Source organism: Sceloporus occidentalis, unplaced genomic scaffold (assembly GCF_023333645.1).
Source record: "Sceloporus occidentalis isolate IW3139 unplaced genomic scaffold, rSceOcc1.0.p SCAF_14, whole genome shotgun sequence".
Taxonomy (NCBI): Eukaryota; Metazoa; Chordata; class Lepidosauria; order Squamata; family Phrynosomatidae; genus Sceloporus; species Sceloporus occidentalis.
The window spans coordinates 3,635,914-3,658,473 of NW_028316994.1; the positions used below are offsets into that span (position 1 = coordinate 3,635,914).

Consider the following 22,560-nt stretch of genomic DNA (forward strand, 5'->3'; position numbering starts at 1 on the left):
GGGCAGACCTCAGGTTTATAGGATTTACGCTGTTTGTTTTTATTTTAGCTAGGGTACTAAGATCCTGGTGTAAAAGATGTACATTTGGAAATGAAGAGTTCAGGATACATACATTTGTTTTGATTACCAGAACTAAATGGACATCCCAGTTCTTTCACAGACAAGTCTATGGCGGGTTATGTCAGGCTTGAAACTTATAATATAATGGGAAGGTAATTAATGTTATAGTAATGTTATAGATATTATTAAATCATCAGGGGTTACAAATCCTTGCTGAGATACTGAAAATTACCCAGAGAGCTCAATCTGCCTTTTTCCAAGCCCCGACATACTGAGTAGAGCAGTAGATAGAGTAGAGTACTCTGGGTTCAAGTTCCTCTTCATCTACTTCAGAGTGTATCTAGATGAGCTGGGACTGGTTCCTCAATCTCAGACCTCAGAGGCAATTGTGAGTATAAATCCTAAACCTTTTAGTTAAAAAACCAAAGTGAATAAAAAGATGAAATTGAGGAGAAAACTGCTTTAAATGGGTTCCAGCAAAGTAGCTGCTGTAATAAATAATAATACATAAATTATATTTATTTATATCTCGCTTGTTAAAAAAAATCAAAGCGGCTTACAAGACTTAAAATACAACCATATATACAAATATCCCCCCTTAAAAGACAATTAATATAGAATTTAAAATTACATAACAATTGAAACCAATAAAAGTGGCAAAGTCATAATATATATGTGGGTGTATATGGCTATTCTGTTGCCTTATACTATAGAAAAATGATGACACTTTTGTGAACTTATACTATAGAAAAGTGATGACACTTGTGTGAACAGATTGTAGAGCAGCACATTAAGAGAAACTAATGGAGGACATTTTGACATTCCTCTGAAGGCTGAAATGTAACAGGACATGTCCAGGAAAAGGAGGACGTTTGGTTAAGGCACTATATTCTTTGGCATACAACTCCCATCATGCTTTTCGTCAGGATTTTCTTTTTTTAAAAAAAAAAAGCCATGAAGCAGTCATTCCCAAATTTTGCTTTTCCATGTTGTTTTGGACTACAAATCCCAGAAGCCCCAGCCAAGCTTGGTCAACAAAAGCCAAGAAGTCTGGGCGTTGAAGTCCAAAAAAATCTGGAGGACCAAAGCTTGGAAACCGAGGCATATGAATTCATACACACTGGAGAAATAACCCGGTTTGGCACCTCTTTAACTCTTTCTGGCTCATGGCTATGGAATTCTGGGACTTGGAGTTTGTTGTGGGGCCCCACAACAAACTCCAAGTCCCAGAATTCCATAGCCATGAGCCAGACAAGTTAAAGCGGTGCCAAACCGGGTTATTTCTCTAGTGTGGATGCAGCCATAGACAAACTGAATTTCTGGTTTTATTTATTTGTTTATTTATTTAAACCCGTCGCTCTAGCACTGTGCAACTCTATGGCGGAAGCGAAAAGACCGGAAGTGGTCGTGAGGCGTGCGCTCTCTTTCGCGTCCGCATTGGCGTCACTTTCGCTTTGCGCGTGCGCAGTAGCTCTACGGCGAGGCAGGCTTCTTTCCTTTCCTTAGGCCTCGGCTGAGTTGAGCGCGTGGAAAAAGGTGAGATGATGGTTGTCTGAGTTGATTTAGGGAAGAAGGAGGGAAAGGATGGCGGTGCCAGAAGGAGGAGAGGCTGCTGGGCTTTTGACTATAGAGTCTTCCACTTGAAGAATAGTTGTCCCTTTTCCCTCTGGGTGGGGATGATGGGGGTTGTAGTCAGCACATCTGAAGGGGAGCTGGAGGTGGAAAGAGGGCAATTGTTTCATTTTATATTCCTTTAGACTATTTATACCCTGCTTTTGAGCCATTGTGGTTGTTGCTCTATGCCTGTAAGTTAGTTTCTGACTAATTGTTATTGTTAGTTTCTGACTAATTGTTATTGTTATTATTGTTGCATGTTATTGTTATTAAGTGTGTTTTAATTGGCGTTATGCATTGTTTGTTTGTTGTTTATCCCTGCTTTGATACGTGGGGAGAGGTGGGTAAATAATAATAATAATAATATGTAAGAAATAAATAACAAGTAGTAATAATAATAATAGTAATAATACAGTGTATTTAGAAATTAATAATATAATAATAAAAATAAGAATATAATTATTATAATAATAATTAAAAATAATAAATTTATTAAAGAAGTTAATAATAAGCTGGTAATAATAATTAATATAATAATATTTATAATAATTAGGAATAATAATAATATATTTATTAAAGATAATAATAATAATAATGTGATTGTGATGATAAATAATAATAATTTTTATTTATATCGCGCCTCTTCCCGTAGGATCGAGGCAACTTACAAACACAATACAATACAGTAATACAATAATAAAAACCGATGCACACATGAAATACAATACGACTCTAATACAATACAATATAAATAATTCCCCTTCCCTCTTCCTTACATATGTAACAAAACATATAAATATAACAATGATAAAATATAAAATAAATCATTAAAACCATTAGTGAAAGCAATCGAGAGAGGAAGAAACGAAGTTGTTGGATAACCAGTAGGGAGTGATGATAATTTATTGTGAAGTCAAAGGCTGAGGCTTTTGGGAGCTGAAGTTCAAAATCTCTTAAAGGGCACAGTTTGGGGACCACTGTTCTAAAACAATCCAGATTTAAAATCCATCACTTAATTATGGCGATCTTAAGGCAACCCTATCATGGGGATTTCCTGGCAAGATTTGTTCAGTGGAGGTTTGCCACTGCCTTCTCCCGAGGCCGAGAGTGTCGCTTGAAAGAAAAGAATGCGGGGCAAGCACTAGATTTTGGGGGCTAGGGCAGATTTTAGGGTCTCTAATAGAAAATCCAACAACACTGTGTTCAGGGAAAATCTGGCCACAGAGTGGTCATTGTGTATGTTGTAAATACACAATCAAAATTAAAGAATTCAGTTTTGTAGACCAAAATTGATATAATCTGTCACATTTCAATATTTGTAAAATTTAATATATGGGAAGAACATAAAAGATCTATCAAACAAAGAATATTGAGAACACCTGTCCAGTTTGAGAAATAAAAGAACAGGGGCACTAAACTCTGATTAGTCATTCTGAACAAATGGAACATTTCAGCAATCGACATGCTTTTTGGATACTAGGGATGATGGGGACACAGTTGCTCAGCGGTTAAGATACTGACTCTGACAATTGCAAGTTCAGCAGGTTGGCAGTTTGAGGTCCAAACATCGCATGACGGAGTGAGCTCCCATCACTAGTCCCAGCTTCTGCCAACCTAGCAGTTCAAAAGCATGTAAAAATGCAAGTGAATAAATAGGTACCACTTTGGTGGAAAGATAACAGCGTTCTGTGCAGTCATTCTGACCACATCTTTGACAATGCTGGCTCTTTGGCTTAGTAACGGAGATGAGTACCACCCTCTACAGTTGAACACGACTTGACAACCTTGTCAAGGGAAAAAGCTTTACCTTTTACTGGAGATGAGAAATAATAAAATGAGAATTGTTTAAAGAAAAAAGAGGTGGAGTGGATTTTGAAACTTTAAACTTTAGCACCAGGGGGTTTGAATGAAGTTTTGAAAATAAAATGTTTAATATAAAAATTGTGGAATAAATGGCTAAAAAAATTTCAGCTTGTTGCATCAGCTAGATAGCACAGAGCTGAGTAATGCTTGCACCATGCATCGTCTCATTGGTCCTCTCTGAGTATGCCATTTCAAAAAATCAACAAATAGGAACCCATTTCCTAGTTCCTTCTTTCTAATATTCAGAGAGTCCACTTTGATTGGGAATGCAGACAGCAACTCCAGAAACTTCTGGCAATAGGTATGCATATAATAATGTGGACAATAGATACTATTTTATCATCAAGAAATTATGTCTTTAGAGGTGGTTTATGTGTTGTCCCAATACCACAACTGTAATAAATGCGCTTTCATTTATTTTATAATATCCTCTGAGGAAAGCCAATTGATGACAAGGCTGAAACACATTGGGCTTTTTTTTTTTTTTTTTTTTTGGACCATCACGCAGCACATGGGACTTTGTCTTTTTAACTTTTTGAAGTTGTTTTATTTGCTTTTTAAAACTTCGTATTTTTAATTATTTATATCGTTTTAACTTGAACTGTTTTAAATTTTGTTGATCGCCTTGAGTCCCTGTGCTGAGAGGAAGGCAGAATATATAAATAAATAACTAAATAATTGTATTCCTTTACTGTGAATATGTGCTTTCCGGTTATTTGTTCTTTCTCTATTTGAAACAGTCATTAAGCTTACTGAAGAACTGTTTTTTTTAATCCTTGCCATCCAGAATCAGGAGTGGCGGGTAACCAGTCGCAGCCACTGCTACTATGTCGCGTTTCTTTACCACTGGCTCAGACAGTGAGTCAGAATCATCGCTCTCGGGAGATGAGCTAGTAGCCAAGCCTGTTGGAGGCAATTATGGGAAACAGTAAGTATGGTTGGGGACAGGGAGGATTTAGAGAGAAAGGAGAGATCAGAAATTCCTAGGAATTGACTTGAGCCAAACAGTAAGAGGGAGTGGTATTGATGGAGGGAAGGGAAGAGAAGTGTTCTTCAGATTTAAAAGTCAGAAAAGGGAATTAAGGACCACAGCCTATCATTTTTGTTCCTTAGTTTTGTCCAGAGTCCCTACACCATGCCAATCTCAGATCCCTAGGCATTGCTGTGCTCAATGCTCCCAATGGTGTTTGCCTCTGTTTGTCAAGTACCTTTTTCCTCTTCCTTGTTAAGTTACACTTCCTCTATAATAGTCATATGGAATCACATTCATTGTGCCATGTTTGTTCTTTTCCCTCTGCTATTAGCCTGCAAAAATAGGCAAAGGTGGGAATGAACAAAATAATTTTTCACTTCTTTTATTGACCTCCATTCTCATCCACAATTTCTCTAGGAAAAAGAATATGCTCTATTTGAATGCCATAGACCAAAGCAGGAAAACCTATGATCTTCCAGATTTTAATGAACTACTGTTCCCATAATCCCTTACCATTAGGTACAAAATTAAAGTCCAATAACATTAGTAGGTTGTGGATTTCCTAACCCTGTCTTAGACTTGGCCTAGTACATTAAGCAGCAGTAGGAATAAGAACTGAACACCCCTGTAGACCCTCTTCTCATCTTGTTTTCCCTCCTCTAAACATGTTTTCTTCCTCTACAAGTATTCCTTCCTAATGCATATATTTGTCTTGGACATGTTTTGGCAAGTATGACAGGAATGAACACTTAAAACCCTACAGATGGTTTGGATAACAGTTTCTATCAGTGCCAAACTGCACAGTTAGTGGTTGGGGATAATGGCAGCTTAGACTAAAATATCTGGAAAACAGTCAGCGTGTTTCCCACTGCTACCCTAATCATTGATTATAAGGATTGCAGAATTCTACATTTCTTTTGCTTTCTTGCAGGCCTCTGCTGTTGAGTGAAGATGAGGAAGATACAAAGAGAGTTGTGCGCAGTGCAAAGGACAAAAGGTTGGTAACTTTGATGGGGGATGAGGGCATCTCTGGCTACCAGAGGACTGGGGCAAATGGTTGGGATATTTGGAAAATGTCCCATCTTATAGAACAGCATTTTGGTGGCTGCTTTCCTTTGGCTTGTTTGCAAAAAGGCATTGCTGCTGCATTTGCCTTGGACTGTCCTAAATGTACCTCTTTTCCCACACTGAGGTTTAACCTTCCTTCCTTTTCCTTTTTCCCTTGTGCTAGATTTGAGGAGCTTACCAACTTGATCAAAACAATTCGGAATGCCATGAAGATTCGGGATGTTACCAAATGCCTGGAGGAATTTGAATTGCTGGGCAAGGCTTATGGAAAAGCCAAGAGCATTGTTGACAAGGAGGGAGTACCTCGGTTCTACATTCGCATCCTGGCAGACCTGGAGGATTATCTTAATGAGGTATTTGATGGTGGAACTGGCAGCTACAGAGTTTTAGCTTCTGATGTATGCAAAATGTACTGAACCAAAACTTTTGTCACTGTTTTAACAGCATAAAGTTCATAATTTGGTTAATTTAATATGCTTTATGCATTTTAATTTAATGTGTTAAAATAGTTTTGTGTGTTTTAATCAATGTTGTTACCCAATTTGAGCCCTGGGGAAAGACGGATAAGAAATAAAATTAGTAGTAGTAGTAGTAGTAGTAGTAGTAGTATTACTACTATCATCATTATTATAATTTATAGCCTGATGGACACATAAAATTGTCCAGTTGGTATATTTGTGGAACTTTATATCACAATCTTGTGCAAATTGACTCAAAATATATTTATTAAGACTTCAAAAAATTTAAATCTTCCCTTTCTCCCAACATGGGACCCAAGGTGGCTCACAGCCTTCATTAAAACAATGAATAATGCATACGTTAAAAAACAGTAATTGAACAAATAGTGTTAAAATAGTTTAAAATATAATCCACTCTCTGTCAGAGTTTGGAATCATATGTTTGCACTACAACACCCAGGATCCCCATGTTGACTAAGAATAATGCTTACCTGATACAGTGTACACGAGAATTGTAATTTTCTGATGTTCTGAATCAGTGCTACACAAAATGGTGGTCCTTGGACCAGTGCCAGTTCATGACCCTTTAGCTACCAGTGCCAGGTGAGTTTCCAGGAAGGAATCAATGGTAGCCAATGGCCACATATATGATACCTATCACAGTATGTTGGGAAAAATAATTGCCACTCTCCCCTTCAGACGAAGGAAGGAACTGGCAAAACCACCTCTTGAGTATTCCTTGCCTAAAAAAACCCTACGAAATTAGTGGAGATGCTATAATCCAACAAGCCACTTGAAGGCACACAGACATCATATTGTCCATTCCCATTTTATTTTCACAACAACACTGTGAGGTAGGTTAGGCTGAGAATGTAACGAGCTTCAATCATTTCATAGAAACTTGAACAGAGATCACTGTCATGATATTCTCACTGCTGCAGTATTCTGTTACCTCGTGCAGCACCTCAGTGGTGAGAAGGAGGCAAGCAGATCCCACAGGAATTTATTGGATCTCAAAGGATAAGCCAGAGAACAAAATGGCCATTTTATGTTACATGGCTGACTAAGAGGAGGTGAGAGACATTTTTGAGCCCAGAAGTGGCAGCAAGTCACTTCAGTTCCAAGGTTCGTTTTTGTTTTGTAAGTTTCTGGCATTTAAGGCATAACACTACTCCTATCAATTTTGGATGGAAATTTTCATCTCAGAAAACTAATCTGGGTAGGTCTAGGAGTTCTTGAGGTATTGGAAGAAGTGGGGAGTAAAATAGGCTTGGAGGTTCCCACACCACACTTTTCTCACCTCACCTCACAGGAATACAGAGGCACTTGCAGTGTGTGGAAGAGGTGGCCATGCACTGTCTGTAACCCTGTTTCCTTTCACTTCTCCCTTTTCATAGTTATGGGAGGACAAAGAAGGCAAGAAGAAAATGAACAAAAACAACGCCAAAGCACTGAGCACCCTCCGCCAGAAGATCCGGAAGTACAACCGGGATTATGAGACTCAAATCACAGCTTACCGCCAGGTATTGACCTATTATGGTGTAGAAGGCATTCAAGGGATGCACCTGAGCATTATCTTCCATATGGAAAGGGGACTGAATCCTTAGAAAGTGGGGATAGTTAATTGACTTTACCCATTGTGCTAATGCTGAGAGTTAGAACCAGAGGGAGGGTTTGAAAAAGCGAGCTTATGAAAAATTTGAAAAGTCTCCCCTTGTGTTACTTATGTTTATGAAACTATTTCTCAGTTGCATTTTAGCTCCAAGGATTCCCAGGCAGGCAGTTCAAAACTTTAAAACCATCTTAAAAATGAAAACATCCCATGTCAAGAAAAGACACACTAGAATGCAATTCAGCCATCATATTTTGCACTAGCTGCAGTTTTTTTAAACTGTCTTCCTGACTGATCCCATTAATAAGCTGTAACATTTGGTGTGTATCACACCCATAGTTTCTCTCCTTCCTTCCCAGAACCCTGAGCAGTCAGCTGATGAAGATGAGGACAAGAAAAGTGATGATTCAGAGGGTGAGTGATGATGCAAGAGCAGCTAGTAATGATGGAAGTCTTTCCCTTCTAGACAAACCTTTTTATTTTGGTGTGTAAAATCTGCACTCAATGATTTTTTTTCTTCGCCCTGGCTTTCTGGGTACAGGATCTTCCTCTTCAGGTGAAGATGATGATGAGGGAATGAGTGCAGCAGCTTTCCTGAAGAAAAAGGAGGGAGTAGGTGAGGGTCGTGCCAAATTCCTCAAAAAGATGGAGGTGAGAATTCTGGGAAGTGGAATGTCTCCTTTTTTTAGTGTTGGCTTTCCTTTAAGTATCTTCTATGAATCTGAGTATCAGACAGTTCAAGGGGTCAGTTGAGTTGAGTTGAGAAAACTCTTACAACTAAATGACTTTGTTTTAAGAATTGAGAATTTGGAAAACCTTTCCCAGAATCATTGTCTATAAGGACAGGTTTCCCATGAAACAAAGGTCATCAGAGGTGGATTGTGACTGGTCTGTGGACTTTACTGCCTTGAGACCTTCCTAAATTGAATTTGGATATGAAACATCTTGTCATGTAGCTTGCTGTTGTATAATTTTTTCTTTGCCCTGCTAGGATGAAGATGAGGATGAGGAAGATTCTGATGATGATGAAGACTGGGGCTCATCAGATTCAGAATCAGATTCTGAGTCAGATGAAGATGAGGGCAAATATACTTCTCTGGCTTCTAAGTTCCTTAAAAAGTAAGCTGGAGGGGAGGGAACAGTCTCTATTAAACAGGGTGAGAAATGCCCATGTTGGTGCAGTGAATATCTATCTATAATTCTATATTATATAGCTATCTATAATAGATACAATCTTCAACATTATACAAAAAAAATTAAGAAACAATAACTTATTACATGCTTAAAACATTTGACTTCCTACATCTCCTCAGAGCTGATTTTAGTATATACATTTTACTTCCTTTTCATAATTACAATCTTTGGGGCAAAACAGACAGGCAGGAAAAAGTTGCCTTTTCTGAAGCTACGTTGAAACTCCACCAACTGCAACACCTGTCCCAAGGCAGCTGGAGTGCACATTTCTTGACAACATGGCAAGGCTTCAAGCAGTGCTGCTGGCTATTTTTTTTTACTGTTCTGCCCACCATCTTTGCACACCTTCACAGGAGTGAACTGTCAAGGATGGCCATCCCATTGGATGGCCATCCCTCTGAACCTGCACACATTTGCATGTGCAGCGCTTCACCAGAATATGGTATCAGAGCAGAGGTGTGTCCATGCAGATGCCAGCAAGGTACAGTCATGCCCCCCCTTAACTCCCCCTTCACTCCATGTCCCCTCTTTGACTGTCTGCTTTGTGTATATTGTACTCATCTCTATGACAGGTGTCACTATTTCTCTTTTGGGCATTGCAACCCTCACCACTTGGGTACGACAGCTCCGTCCCTTTTAAATGCACTCCTGCAATGGGCTGTTTACATGCACAGTTAGGGTTAGGGTTTAGAAAGAGAACCCCTTTAGAGCCACCCTGGTGTCAGCGCATTTATACGTATATGTAAAGGTGCACATTTTCCAGGGGAAAGTAGAAAAATCCAGATCCTTTATAGTCTGGCTCTTCTCCCCATAGAGTGGCTTGGGCACGCTTTCCAGCCAGTTTCAAGCCATGCATCGTCTAAATGCTCTGTCTCAAAGCTGGCTGGAAACCTGCTTATTTTGACCGTCTGTTTTGCCCCTTTGTCTATGATCTCTACTTCACTGATTTTATGTTTTTAATGTGTTTAAATGAGCAAATAAAATAGAACATTATTCTTCACAATTAAATCAATATACTAATATTTTAACCTATTGTTAAATTATTCTCTACAGCCATTAAATTATCTAAGTAAATATTGAATGAATATCAAAAATACTCGCTTTAAATAAATATACTGTTTATGAGGACAGTCAGTTTTGAATTGGCTTCAAAATTGGGAATCCCTCATTCAGATGTTTAAACTGTGCTGTTCCTAAAATTAGAGATTGGGTAAGATACTTTTTTTTGGACTATAACTCCTAGAATCTCCCAAGGCTTCAGAAAAAGTAGCACTACCAAGTTCTGTTTGTGGTACTTGTGGCATCTGGTTGTGACATTCAGTCACTGTGCTGTGTCAGTGAACAATATTGAATTAACTGAGCATCAAAGTGCTGGATGTTTTGAGGCCTAGGCAGTAATGAGAAAATGGAATCTTAAGTGCAATAGAGATTACTTCTTGTCTAGCTGATAACCTGTTAAGCAGGTGTGCACCTGTGGCTCTGCTTGGGGCATTATTTGGTCTTTGGCAAATTTATTCTGTATTAGAAAGCCAATTTCTCTGGGATTACTTTGAGATCAGGGGTTGGCAGCTGGGAGGATCGGGATCAGTTTTTTATTCAGGAGGCCTCTGGGGGCCATCTGGACTCTCAAAAATGCAAAACAATGCACAGAAGTCTCCTAACTTGTAATTTTTACAAATTTGTAAACTTTTGAGGTCCCTGCAACATTGTGTCAAAGGAAAAAATCCACTTCTTGATACTTTTAGGAGATCCTTTCCTTGGCCAGTAGAAGCACAGCCTGGAAGGTATGAGGGCTGCAAAATTGCCTTTGTGAGCCAGACTTTGTCCACTCCACATTAAATATATACTGAGGGAATTTCAGTTGGATGCAAATGTTTTTATGCTGGCCAGTTTGACTTTGGTAATTTGATGTGTCTTATTCAGATTTTTGTAAGCCTGGATTTAAGAAATGCAAGTTTTGATCAGCAATTAAAGTTATTTTGCTTGAGTAATTCCAGCAGCTCAGAGCTTCAGATTCTTAGAGTGAAAAGAGCTCAGTCTGTGTATTCCTTCTTAACCAGAACTGGCACTGAAGAGGACAAGAAAGTTCTAGAGAAGAAGAGAGAAGAGAAGGCAAAGAAAAAGCAAGACCGCAAATCCAAGAAATATGAAGACGATGAAGATGACAATGAAGGTGGAGAGTGGGAGAAGGTCAAAGGAGGTGTCCCACTGGTCAAGGTGAGGTTCTTACTCTCTGTCCTGGCAACTAGAAGGAATGAATAGGAAGATGTCAGCAGCCTTTTTTTTCTCTTCCTTCCCCAAGTATTGCTTCAGCTTATCTAGCTTTTATTTCTACAGGAGAAGCCCAAGATGTTTGCTAAAGGCACAGAGATCAATCATGCTGTAGTTGTGAAGAAACTCAATGAGATCCTGCAGGCCCGTGGGAAGAAAGGCACTGATAGGTAAGACCAGAGACAATGTTTTTTGTATGGCAAGAAAGGGCAAGCATTGAAGTATTTACCTTCACAGAGATGCAACTTTCTTGTTGACTCTTTGTGAAACTGTACTACCATTAAAAGAAGAAAATCTCAGAAGGAGCTACAGAAAATTACGTACAAATGTTCTTTTGGGTTTAATACGGGTGTTGTCCTCCTTTATGGTACTATGGGCACCACACGGATACTAGGAGCAAAAGAAAAGAAACAGTGGGCACAAGAGTAGTAGGTTTTCTAAGTAGGGTTTGTTTAAATTATTTTGTACCCCACATTAACTCCTGTAAAACAGCCTTAAATGAGTATTCAAGCAATTGCTACTTTGCTTTGGCAGCATGAAAGAGATAGCAGCTTTATGCTTAGTCAGATTATTTGTCTGTCTGGTCCACCACTTTCACATCTGACTGGCAGCAGTTCTCCACAAACTCTTATGGAGAGTTCATTCCCAACACCTTCTCACACAGGGTTTCAGGTCTTTTTGTTGCTAGCTAATTCCAGGGGAAGTTAAAATTTCCAGGTGGTTTAAGAGAATTCAGTACAGGGCAGTGCACAGTCTGTAAAGCACATCTGATCCTACCAATACATTGTCACACTGTATTCTTCTTCATTCTTCTCTTCACAGAGCAGCACAGATTGATCTTCTGCAGCTCTTGGTTGGAATTGCAGCAGAAAATAACCTGGGTGTTGCTATTGATGTGAAAATCAAGTTCAACATTGTTGCTTCATTGTATGATTACAACCCCAACTTGGCTACATATATGAAGGCAAGAACTAGAAGGAAAGAAGGGTGCTTTTTTCATGGGGGGGGCAGGCCTTTCAGTACTCTCTTGTGTTAGCTTAGGGCAGGAATTGTAAACTTTTGACTCTAGTCTTTTTTAACATTACAATTCTTAAAACCCCTGTGGTCAATAGGGATTATGGAAATTCCAGATCAAATCATCCAGAGGACCAACGATTTCCCTTTCCCTCCTGTACGACTTGGAAGGTCAAATGGTTCCCTCCCCAAAATACCTGGGACATTAGTGATTGTCTATTTACCATTCTTCTACCTTCACATACAGCCGGAGATGTGGAAGAAATGCCTGGATTGTATTGATGAGCTACTGGACATCCTCTTTGCTCAACCCAACATCTTCATTGGTGAGAACATTGCAGAAGACTCAGAGAACTTGTCCAATAGTGAACAGGTGAGTGCTGCTGGGTAGGACAGGATATTATATGCTGAGCACTGTGCTGTTCTTCCTCAGTCTGGCACTTCTCAGATTTGTTGGACTATAATTCCCATCATCTATAGACAGTATGGCTAAAGATTGTGAGTAATGGAAGTTGTATTCCTGTACACCCAAATGGCAGCAGGTTGAGTGAAACTCGTCTGTGGCTAAATATTTTGACCCTGTGTTCATACATTTATGTGTTCGCGTGGCCAGCCATATCGTGTGCGAGGCTGCATTCTGACTCTGGTGGAGCGAATGGATGAGGAATTCGTAAAGATCATGCAGAACACAGACCCCCATTCCCAAGGTGAGTGTGGATATATCATCGGAAAGTAGGTCTTTGAGTGAAGAATGTTGGGATTGGGTGAAAGCTGCATCTGCTAGTGGACTGCATGTTTTCATGCTTTAACTCTGCATTCATAAGGACTAGAAAAGTTTGCCTGGCTTCCTGCCATCACCATCAAGACTAGAGCAAAAACTGATGTTTCTCATAATTGTGCCTGTCAGAGGGAATACCACCAGCCCTGCTTGTATGGATGTCCGTAAATTCATGCTATCTTTCCACCAGAGTATGTGGACCACCTAAAGGATGAGGCCCGAGTCTGTAAAATCATAGAACGTGTCCAGACATATCTTCAGGACAAGGGGACCACAGAGGAGATATGCCGCATCTACCTCCGCTGCATCCTTCACACCTACTACAAATTTGACTACAAGGCTCACCAGCGGCAGCAGGGTCCAGCAGGCGATAGCAAGGTAGATCAGCTTCTCAGACAGTGAAATTTCTTTACCTCTAGCTCTGGCAGGAGCCAGATTTTGCATAATATAATTTATAGCGGTGGAGCTTGTGTGGAGAGTGTGACTTCATAAATACTCTCATCAATCAGGCTGTAAATTGGAGACCGTGTAGGAATCTGCATCATACTGGATATCAGTCCATCTAGTCCGATATTTGTTTATTCTTACTGGCAGTAGTTCTTTCTAGGGTCCTTAGCCTGATGGTTTTCTTAGTCGCTTGATTTGTGATCCTGATTGTAGATGTTAAGGATTTAACCTGTCTGCATGCAAAATACATATTCTACTGCTGAGCTGCCTACAAGCCCTCTGAAGAGTTGAATATCCTAGGCCAGGCTACAATTTTGTTTTTAAGCAGTATTGTAGAAGTCTGCCCCCCTGTGACCAAAGATTATATTACAAGTTACATACATATTTTTTGTTGTGTGCCTTCAAGTTGTTTCCACTAATTAAAATCCATTTTGAAAACAATGCCAAAGTGCAGACCTTATGGTCTCCTTAGTATCCATATCAAGTTGCATAAGCCTTCAGTGCAGATGTTTAGACAGACACAAGTTCTCATTTATCAGTATAGATGTAAACTGGCCTTGTGCTATTGTGACTTCTTTCAAAGGACCCTGGAACTAAGTAGGGGAGGTTGTCGGAAATACTTCATAATATGTCTTAATCCATTTTCAAAGAATTAAAGTTCTCATCAGATCTTGGTTTATGATATCTGGATGGTTAAGCCAATCAGAATTTGCTTTTTTTGTTCTGTTTTGCAGACATTGCTTTAGTATTGTATTAACAGAGAAACATAGCAAACATTGGGGAACAGTTGATGTACTAAGCCAGACCTCCCGTATCTAGCATTCTCCTATGTGTTTCACTACACCATCATCCTGAGCTAGTGCAACTTGGGGTGATTAGAATTCAGTATGGTATATTGAGTAAGTACAGGGCTAAGAAGACTCAGCGGTGTTGGATGAAATACCTATTGGGGTTTGGTTCCAGGACCTCCCATGAATACCAAAATCCATGCATGCTCAGGTCCCATTAAATACATTGGTATAGTAAAATGCTTTCCCTTGCATAAAATGATAAAAACAGGGGTTGCTTTTTGGAATTCAATTTTTTGAAAATATGTTCCAGCTGTGGATGGTTGAATCCTTGGATACAGAATCCGTGGACATGGAAGGCCAGCTGTAATTGCATGCATGGGGATGGGGAGCATCCCTTGTTTTTTCACATTGCATTGCTTGTTTGCCCACAGTCAGAACAAGACCAGGCTGAGAATGAAGCTGAAGACTCAGCGGTGTTGATGGAGCGTCTCTCCAAATTCATCTATGCCAAGGACCGGACAGATCGGATCCGTACTTGTGCCATCCTCTGCCACATTTACCACCATGCTTTGCATGACCGCTGGTACCAGGCCCGAGATTTGATGCTCATGAGTCACCTGCAAGACAACATCCAGCATGCAGACCCGCCAGTGCAGGTTAGAAAGCAGGAACTGGAACAGAAAGGAGTTTCAGGGATGCTTAGGCATAATAGAATGAAGCCAGGCCTTCCATGAGCAGCTAGTGCGTGGCTCCAAGTGACTACTTAGAATCAAGAAATTCTAAAATGCCCTGTATGGATTATGGATATGAAATGGAACACAGCCTGCATTAGGATGATGGGCACAGCCAGTGAAAACTATACTTTGCGGTTGAGACAGACAGATGTCCGAAACTTTCTTTCCTAGCATTCTGCTCTATCTGGTCACACTCACTGCTGCTCACAGTTGCTGCCTTCTGGGGGGGGGGGAGGGGGGGAGGATGCTAGTATAAAAAGCTGGGATGAACTGGGAAATTAAAAGATGTCAGACAGTGTTAGCAGAAGTATTGGGGTTCTCCCTGACCTCCATTTGGAAATGAGAAAATTGCTTCAGGTGGTGGTTATGGGGAATACCACTGGCAGTCTCCCCATTTCTCTTGAGCCCCTTCCAAGGACAGAGATGTGTTGTCCCTGCTTCTTTCACTTTTAGCCTTAGTGCAATGGAGAACACTGTCCTGTTACACTGCTAGTACAGTCCATCTGCTACTCTAGTTTCAAACCACATTCCGGCTACATTGACTCAGTTAAGGAAGCCATGGCCCTGAGTTTGCAAAATACAAACAGCTTGTATTAATAGCAGGGTGTGTTGGCAGGGTGTCTCTAATTCAGAGTTTTGCTGTAAATCAAAGCCAGCTTGGCCAATAAGTGTAGTACCCTTCTTTATCTGGAATTGTAAAGGCGTTGCCTTTTCTTTTGCATCAAGCAAAGTAAATAAATCTTATGATGGTCCATGAGATCAAAGCTGTGTATCTTTTCCATTTTTATTACTAACACAGCTTGGAGAAATTACTGTTCTGGACTGTGACACTCAGAATGACCCAGTTAATTTGGCCATGTTGGCTGAGGAATTTGGGAAGTTAGTCATCTCTTTAAAAATAATGCTTCCAACCTCTCTCTGATAGGGAAAAACAATTACAAGAAGCATGTATTTGGAGTGGAAGGGATTATATGATACTAACTATAGCTTTCCAGGGAGGAAGGAAGATTGTCCATTGGTGAAGGTGGTTGCCATTAGACCTCAGGTCCCTTAAAAATTATTGGGTTTTTTGCAGATCCTGTACAACCGAACGATGGTGCAGTTGGGGATCTGTGCTTTCCGCCAGGGCATGATCAAGGATGCTCACAATGCACTGCTGGATATTCAGTCGAGTGGGAGAGCCAAGGAACTGCTGGGGCAGGGCCTGCTAATGCGCAGCATGCAGGAGCGCAACCAGGAGCAGGAGAAGATCGAGAAGCGCCGCCAGGTCCCCTTCCACATGCACATCAACTTGGAACTCCTGGAGTGTGTCTACTTGGTATCAGCCATGCTGCTTGAGATTCCCTACATGGCTGCCCATGAGTTTGATGCCCGTCGGCGCATGATTAGTAAGCAGTTCCACCACCAGCTGCGTGTAGGCGAGCGCCAGCCTCTTCTTGGTGAGTAGTACTGGAATTACAGCTCATTTTTATCCATGACTTACAGTTCTGGCCATCCTCTATACACCAGCCATTTCCCTCCCAGGACCCTTCAGACACCGTTGCACATGCTAGATGGGGATGATAGAGGTTGCATTTAAACTCATTTGGAGAGTACCATGTTAGGGAAGATTGCTGTACTGCCATGTTCCTTTTGAGACCTGATCAGACTGACTTTCTTTATGTCAATAGCCACAATGACACAGTGGCCATAGGCTTGATTTAAGGACCTCCCGTTTCCTCTGGATGCAGATAACATCCTCTGTACAGCATTTCTAGTGTGCATTTCTGCATACTGAAAAGCTCAGTTCTATAACATACTTGTATGATGGAAATCCTGTTCAGATTGACTCCGCAACTCTTAAGTCATTCACCTTGCTCTTTTACTTTTAAGATCCCTTACTGGATCTGATGCTCAGGCTGCCAGGTGACCACTTTTCTGGTTAAGTGGCTGTATCGGTTGTTCTGTGTGATAATGTGTAATCAGTCTTCCTTGTCAATTATTAACACATGTAAACAGAGATGTAAAAAATAAAGGCAGTGGATATATACCCTTTTGGCTGAAGAGCAGGGTATAAATACTGTAAATAAATAAATAATAAATAACAGATAAAATAAATGTCAGCCATTATGCAGACATTTATGTAACATCTATTTTCAAATGAACACTTTCCCCTGAACTTTTCTTCATTCTCAGCTCTCCAAAATCCTTTGCAGATCTCCATCATTCCTTTCTTCCTAACTGGCCCTGTCTAAACTCTTACAGACAAGCCTCTGGTTTTTATATTTGCCTTCCCATAGCCCATGTTCACAAAGCTGTGATTAGCTGGTTCTACCCATGCTTGGCCAGAGCCTTGCTTTATAGGTTGTATTATGCAGTTTAAGCCACTTTGTTCATTTGCATAATTTTGCCAATTGTGAGAGGGGCAGGTACCTTTACAGAGCACTGGTGGCGCAGTGGTTAAATGCTTGTACTGCATTCACTCACTCAAAACCATAAGGTTGTGAGTTCAATCCCAGCTAAGGGGGCTCAAGCCCGACTCAGGCTTTCATCCTTCTGAGGTCGCCAAAATGAGTACCCAGCTTATTGGGGCAATTAGCTTACACTTGTAAACCACTTACTGTTAGTTCATTATGAAGCGGTATATAAATTAAGCTGTTTGTTTGTTTGTTTTGTTTGAAACCCCACCTCCTAAACAGCAGAAATCCCACTGAGCTGTTTTTCTGATCTCTGCAGCTTCTAGGATTATCAGGGTTCCATAGATAATCTTTTGGCATATTAACCATCCATATTTTTCCTAATTAGGTAACAATCACTATTCCATATACTTCTAGCCCTCCCCTTTTTGGCTAGATACAATTTTTATTTTTTTATATATGAATATTCAGTACTCTGAGCTTTTTCTGTGCATGTGGGAGAATGTTTAAGGGGTGTTTAAGAACATCTTTTCCAGTTTGACATCATCTCTCCCCATTCTCCATGCTTTAGGCCCCCCAGAGTCCATGAGGGAGCATGTCGTAGCAGCTTCCAAGGCTATGAAGATGGGCGACTGGAAAACATGTCACCGTTTCATTGTCAATGAGAAAATGAATGGGAAAGTTTGGGACTTGTTCCCTGAGGCTGACAAAGTGCGCAGCATGCTCGTCCGGTCAGTTATAGGGAGACTGTTGCAGGGGGGAGTGGTAAGGGAGAGAATGGGACATAGAAGAAGGAGTTCTTCAGATCCTGTTAATTAAGCATGGAGCTGGAGCTAAATGGTCAAAAATGAATTTATGGGGAAAGGAAATATGGGTGGTATCTGTGAACATAAGAATAGGCCTTCTTTTTGGTCCATCTAGCTCATGGTTGCCTGTTCAGGAGGAGATGTGGAATGTATATGGCTTTCAGGGCCTTTAAATCCATCTCTTGTTTTCTCCCAACAGTAAGATCCAGGAGGAGTCTCTCCGAACCTATCTCTTCACTTACAGCAGTGTCTACGACTCCATCAGGTATGCAGAGACTGCGATGAGCAGGCTGGTCTTTTAATTCTAATGGTTCTTCCAGTAGAGTGGCCTCTTGGGAATATGAGAATTTGATTGTTTTATAGATTATTAGTGACTGCAAGTGCCTAAGAGTGGCTGACTCAGGTGTTTCAGCATCTCATCTACAATCAACTGGCATGGATATTTTATGCAGCAAATCCATTTGTTGTGATCGGTGCACTTTCAGTCTGATATCTTACTGCAAATCCATTCTTGGACCACTATTTCCCCAGTGCATTTTTTGCATAGTAGTTGCTGATCTGGCAGCCTATGATACCTGAATTGCACCTTCTCTATTCCCTGTTTTCTCCTCCCATCCTCTAAAAATCTCTCTTTTATTCTAGCATGGAGATCCTGTCTGATATGTTTGAGTTGGACCTACCCACAGTGCACAGTATCATTAGCAAGATGATCATCAATGAAGAGCTGATGGTATGAGACCCTTTTGTACAAGACATGGTGCTGGTTAGTGAAGATATATAGAGAGATGGGGAGGTTTACAGGGGGAGGTGGAAAGACAAGAAAATGAGTAGCTCTTTCACAGACCAAAAAATAAAGATGTTCATCAGTGTTGTTTTTCTAGCAGCCTTAGCAGAGCAAACAGTCCATGGAAAAGCTAGAAATCTAAGTTCATGAGCACAAGAGGGGCTTTTCTTTCTTTTAGGAATTTTGGAACATACATAGCTTGATTTGCCTGTGCTGGGTTTGTTTGAGTTTTCCAAATCTCTCCTCCTCAGGCCTCCTTAGACCAGCCAACCCAGACAGTTGTGATGCATCGGACAGAGCCCACTGCCCAACAGAACCTGGCACTTCAGTTGGCTGAGAAGCTGGGCAGCCTTGTGGAGAACAATGAGAGAGTCTTTGACCAGAAACAAGGCACCTATGGAGGCTACTTCCGAGGTGAGTGGAAGTTCCAAATACCTGTTTTGATAACAATTCATTTCACCCTTTTGTACTCTTCTGTCTGTTATTGGCCACTTGGAGACAGAATTGAAGAGAGGCAGGTGTGGCTGCTGCTTGCATGGTAAATCCATAAGCCTTTTTATCTTTTAAAATGAAAGTTCTGCTCATGAATGGAATAAAATCTGAAAATCCTTTGAGCAATTTCCACTAGTCAGATGATGCTTTCAGTTATCAGGAATTGAAAACTGCTTTCCTCATTTCATTTGCAGGATTAAAATCTCTTTTAGTTCAAAGATTCTCTCCTCCATATAAGACCCAAACATTAGATAATAGTCTCCACTCCTGTCCCAAAATTCTCAAAGCCCAAATGTTTAGATTCATACAAAAGTATGATCTGATCCAACAAAAACCACTGTTCACTCAATCACTATTTACTTTGGTTTCTGTGTCCCTATCCCATTTTGCCATAATCTACCCAACAAAATACATTACTGGACTACTTTACTGACCACATTTTGGCCCCATGGATCTGATCCTCATAATATCTTATCTCCCACTATAGACCAGAAGGATGGCTACCGCAAAAACGAAGGGGGCTACCTGCGGCGTGGAGGCTATCGGCAGCAAGAACGACAAAGTAACTACTGATTCTCATTGCTACCACAGAACTTATCTTATTCCAATTTCCATGTTTTGAACACATCAAATAAAGAATTTATTGAGAAGGAGATTGAATATGGTGTTATTAGAAGCTTAAGGAGATGCTTGGGGGAAAGGGTGTCAGAGTAAATGAATTAGGGAAAGTGTTGTCTGCCTAAGTGACACATAGGCTTATTGCATCCCCAGTCATCAGCCTTTTTGCCATTAACTCCTAAAATAGAGGCTGCAGGTAGAGGGAAGTATGGAAAATACCTCCGGGTGAAGTAGGACTGGGGAACTTGTGGTCTTCCAGATGTTGCTGATGTCCAGATGTCCATCAGACTTGTACCACTAGTGTGGTTTTATGGAAGTAGTCATCAATCAACAAGTGGAAGCTGGAAGATCTCCCACTCATGAGGGAGAGGTTTCTAAGTGAAGATTCTTTGGGTGTCCAGTCTCCATGGAAGTCCATACAAGGTGCTTGCAGGTGTTCGTGCATCCTCTGTAACAATTAGAGTTTATTAGAAGAGATATTCTGAACTCTTGGAGATTAGCAGTACTGTGCACCTACGCCATACGCGGACACACTATATGTGGCTTCCAGCTTATGCAGAAGCTACTCAGGGAGAAAAACAATGTGCTCACGCCCCATTGTTTCTAATGGGACACGAACATACACAAATTTCCCCTTATGCAGGGGGATCCGGAACGGATCCCTCGCATAAGGGGAGGGCCCACTGTATTATTCAAATTACCCGCATTAAGTTGCTATTCTGTACAGCATGGGTGTACCTGATATGTATGAGCCGTATTAGTCACAACCCAATGGGTTATGTGCCACTGATCATTACCCAATACTATACTGTGAGGTTCCTATGGAGACTGCAATCGAAAACTTAAAAATCAACAATCTATCAAGTGAACACTACTGAAGTTCTTCAGCCCATATGAATGTTATAGCTTCTTAAATCTGGTGATCTTTTCCACATAATGGTCTTTTTGACCTACATGCACAGGACTTCCCTCACAGCAGAGCTGGGTGGAATGTTACTGTCACACCCATAGCAATTCTCAGCAAACCCAGCTGAAGAATAACATGGTTTTTGGTTGATTTTTTACTTAAAGCACTTGTTCATTAGTAGGAAACAAATCTGTTCTTGCAAATGAATGGTTGATAGATGTTAGATGGAATAGTCAGCCAGTGCCATTCCAGGAGGTCATTTAACTTTTTCCCTACTTTTCCACCATATGTCAGCAGCTACCAAACTGTATCTTGGTGTGAGGTGCTTTTTCAATCTGTCTACATCCTAGTTCCAGCCTGCCTACTTTCAACAGGGTATTTCTGTATGACAGGGGCAGGGTAGACCCTGCTATGCAATAGAAGGGGATGGTTAGTCTCGGGAAGCAAATGCTGGGGAGGGGGAACAATGGGAAGATTGTGTGAGGCACAGCATGCTTTGTGCCCATTCCCTCAAGCTAGCCTTTGCTTTCAAGTGAGGTGGAGGGTGATTTCCCCATCACCTGTTGTGAAGAAAGATTCAACTGCTAACCTAGCTAGGGTTTTTATATAGCATGAGAAAGGCCACAGAATTACTATTTTTAAAATCTCAAGCAGCAAAACATCTTGAGGCCGACCTGACAATATGGCATAGCAAGAGAAGGCAAGTACATGGGCAGGCCTCAGCATTGAGCAAAGATGGATAAGTGTGGCTACCAAGCTGTAGTTACCAGAGTGCTACTACTGGGTGAAGGAAAGGGTATTGTGTGGTGGCCCCTTCTCTGAAGCATCAGTCTGTTCTGCACTTAACTCATCTTTTTTATTGTTAGGAAATGAAAGCCTCCACTCCCTGCTTGGCCAAATTTGGATACACGTCAGGGTTGGGTGCACTATCACACTTTGTTTTAATTAACAGGTAAAAACTGGACCAGACAGCTTCACATGAACTGAATGAGATTCAGCATTTCACTAACCAGAGGACTATGGTTCTGAGGACAAACTCCTCAATTCTTGAGTCTTTACCAGAGAGACAGGCAATCGTTTTTTTAATGGAGTAGAGTTAATTTATTAACTTCACATAGCTGCTCATGCCTCAAACAGATCGTAGCAAAAATCTGGCACAGCTTTCTCCACTGGCAGGGGATGATGATTCCAACACAACTGACTCAACTAGCAACCAGTGCTCTCACCACTTTAAGTTCCTCATATCCCTGCCAGCATTTTAAAAGCATTTTGGCAGTTTATTCTGGACAGATTGGTACTGCTGCTGGTTATATAATTGTGTTAGACAAATAGACACAAACAATCTCTTCTTCAAATGGGAGGAGGTATAAATGGGAGAGACCCAGTGTGATATAGTGGTTTGCACAATGACTCTGGAAACCAGTGTTTGGATCCTTGCTTGCCCAGGGAAATCCACTGGGTGACTTTGGGCAAGTCCCACTCTCTCAGCCTCAGAGAAAGGCAAAGGCAACCCCCTTCCCCTGATTATTGTTGTGTGCAGACTTACAGTGATCCTAAGATGATCCTATTATGGGACTTTCATAGCAAGATTTGTTCATAGGATTTGCTTTTGCCTTCTCTTTGGCTTAGGCAGTGTGACTTGCCCAAAGTAACTTGAACCCTGGTCTCCATAGTTGTCCA

The 22,560-nt window shown here is 40.8% G+C and overlaps 1 protein-coding gene across 1 annotated transcript; it reads left to right on the forward strand.

The window, feature by feature from the left end:
- The first annotated feature begins 1,514 nt into the window (after nucleotides 1–1,514).
- Nucleotides 1,515–20,008, forward strand: LOC149303583 (eukaryotic translation initiation factor 3 subunit C-like). Its single transcript, XM_089479749.1, has 21 exons — nucleotides 1,515–1,596; nucleotides 4,325–4,465; nucleotides 5,442–5,507; nucleotides 5,742–5,931; nucleotides 7,434–7,559; nucleotides 8,008–8,062; nucleotides 8,190–8,299; nucleotides 8,640–8,767; nucleotides 10,903–11,059; nucleotides 11,180–11,283; nucleotides 11,936–12,077; nucleotides 12,375–12,500; nucleotides 12,741–12,834; nucleotides 13,096–13,283; nucleotides 14,575–14,799; nucleotides 15,953–16,316; nucleotides 17,845–18,004; nucleotides 18,279–18,344; nucleotides 18,722–18,809; nucleotides 19,115–19,277; nucleotides 19,843–20,008. The coding sequence occupies exons 2-21, from the start codon at nucleotides 4,365–4,367 to the stop codon at nucleotides 19,926–19,928; spliced, it is 2,739 nt and encodes a 912-aa protein (XP_089335875.1). The 5' UTR covers nucleotides 1,515–1,596; nucleotides 4,325–4,364; the 3' UTR covers nucleotides 19,929–20,008.
- Nucleotides 20,009–22,560: the final 2,552 nt, after the last annotated feature.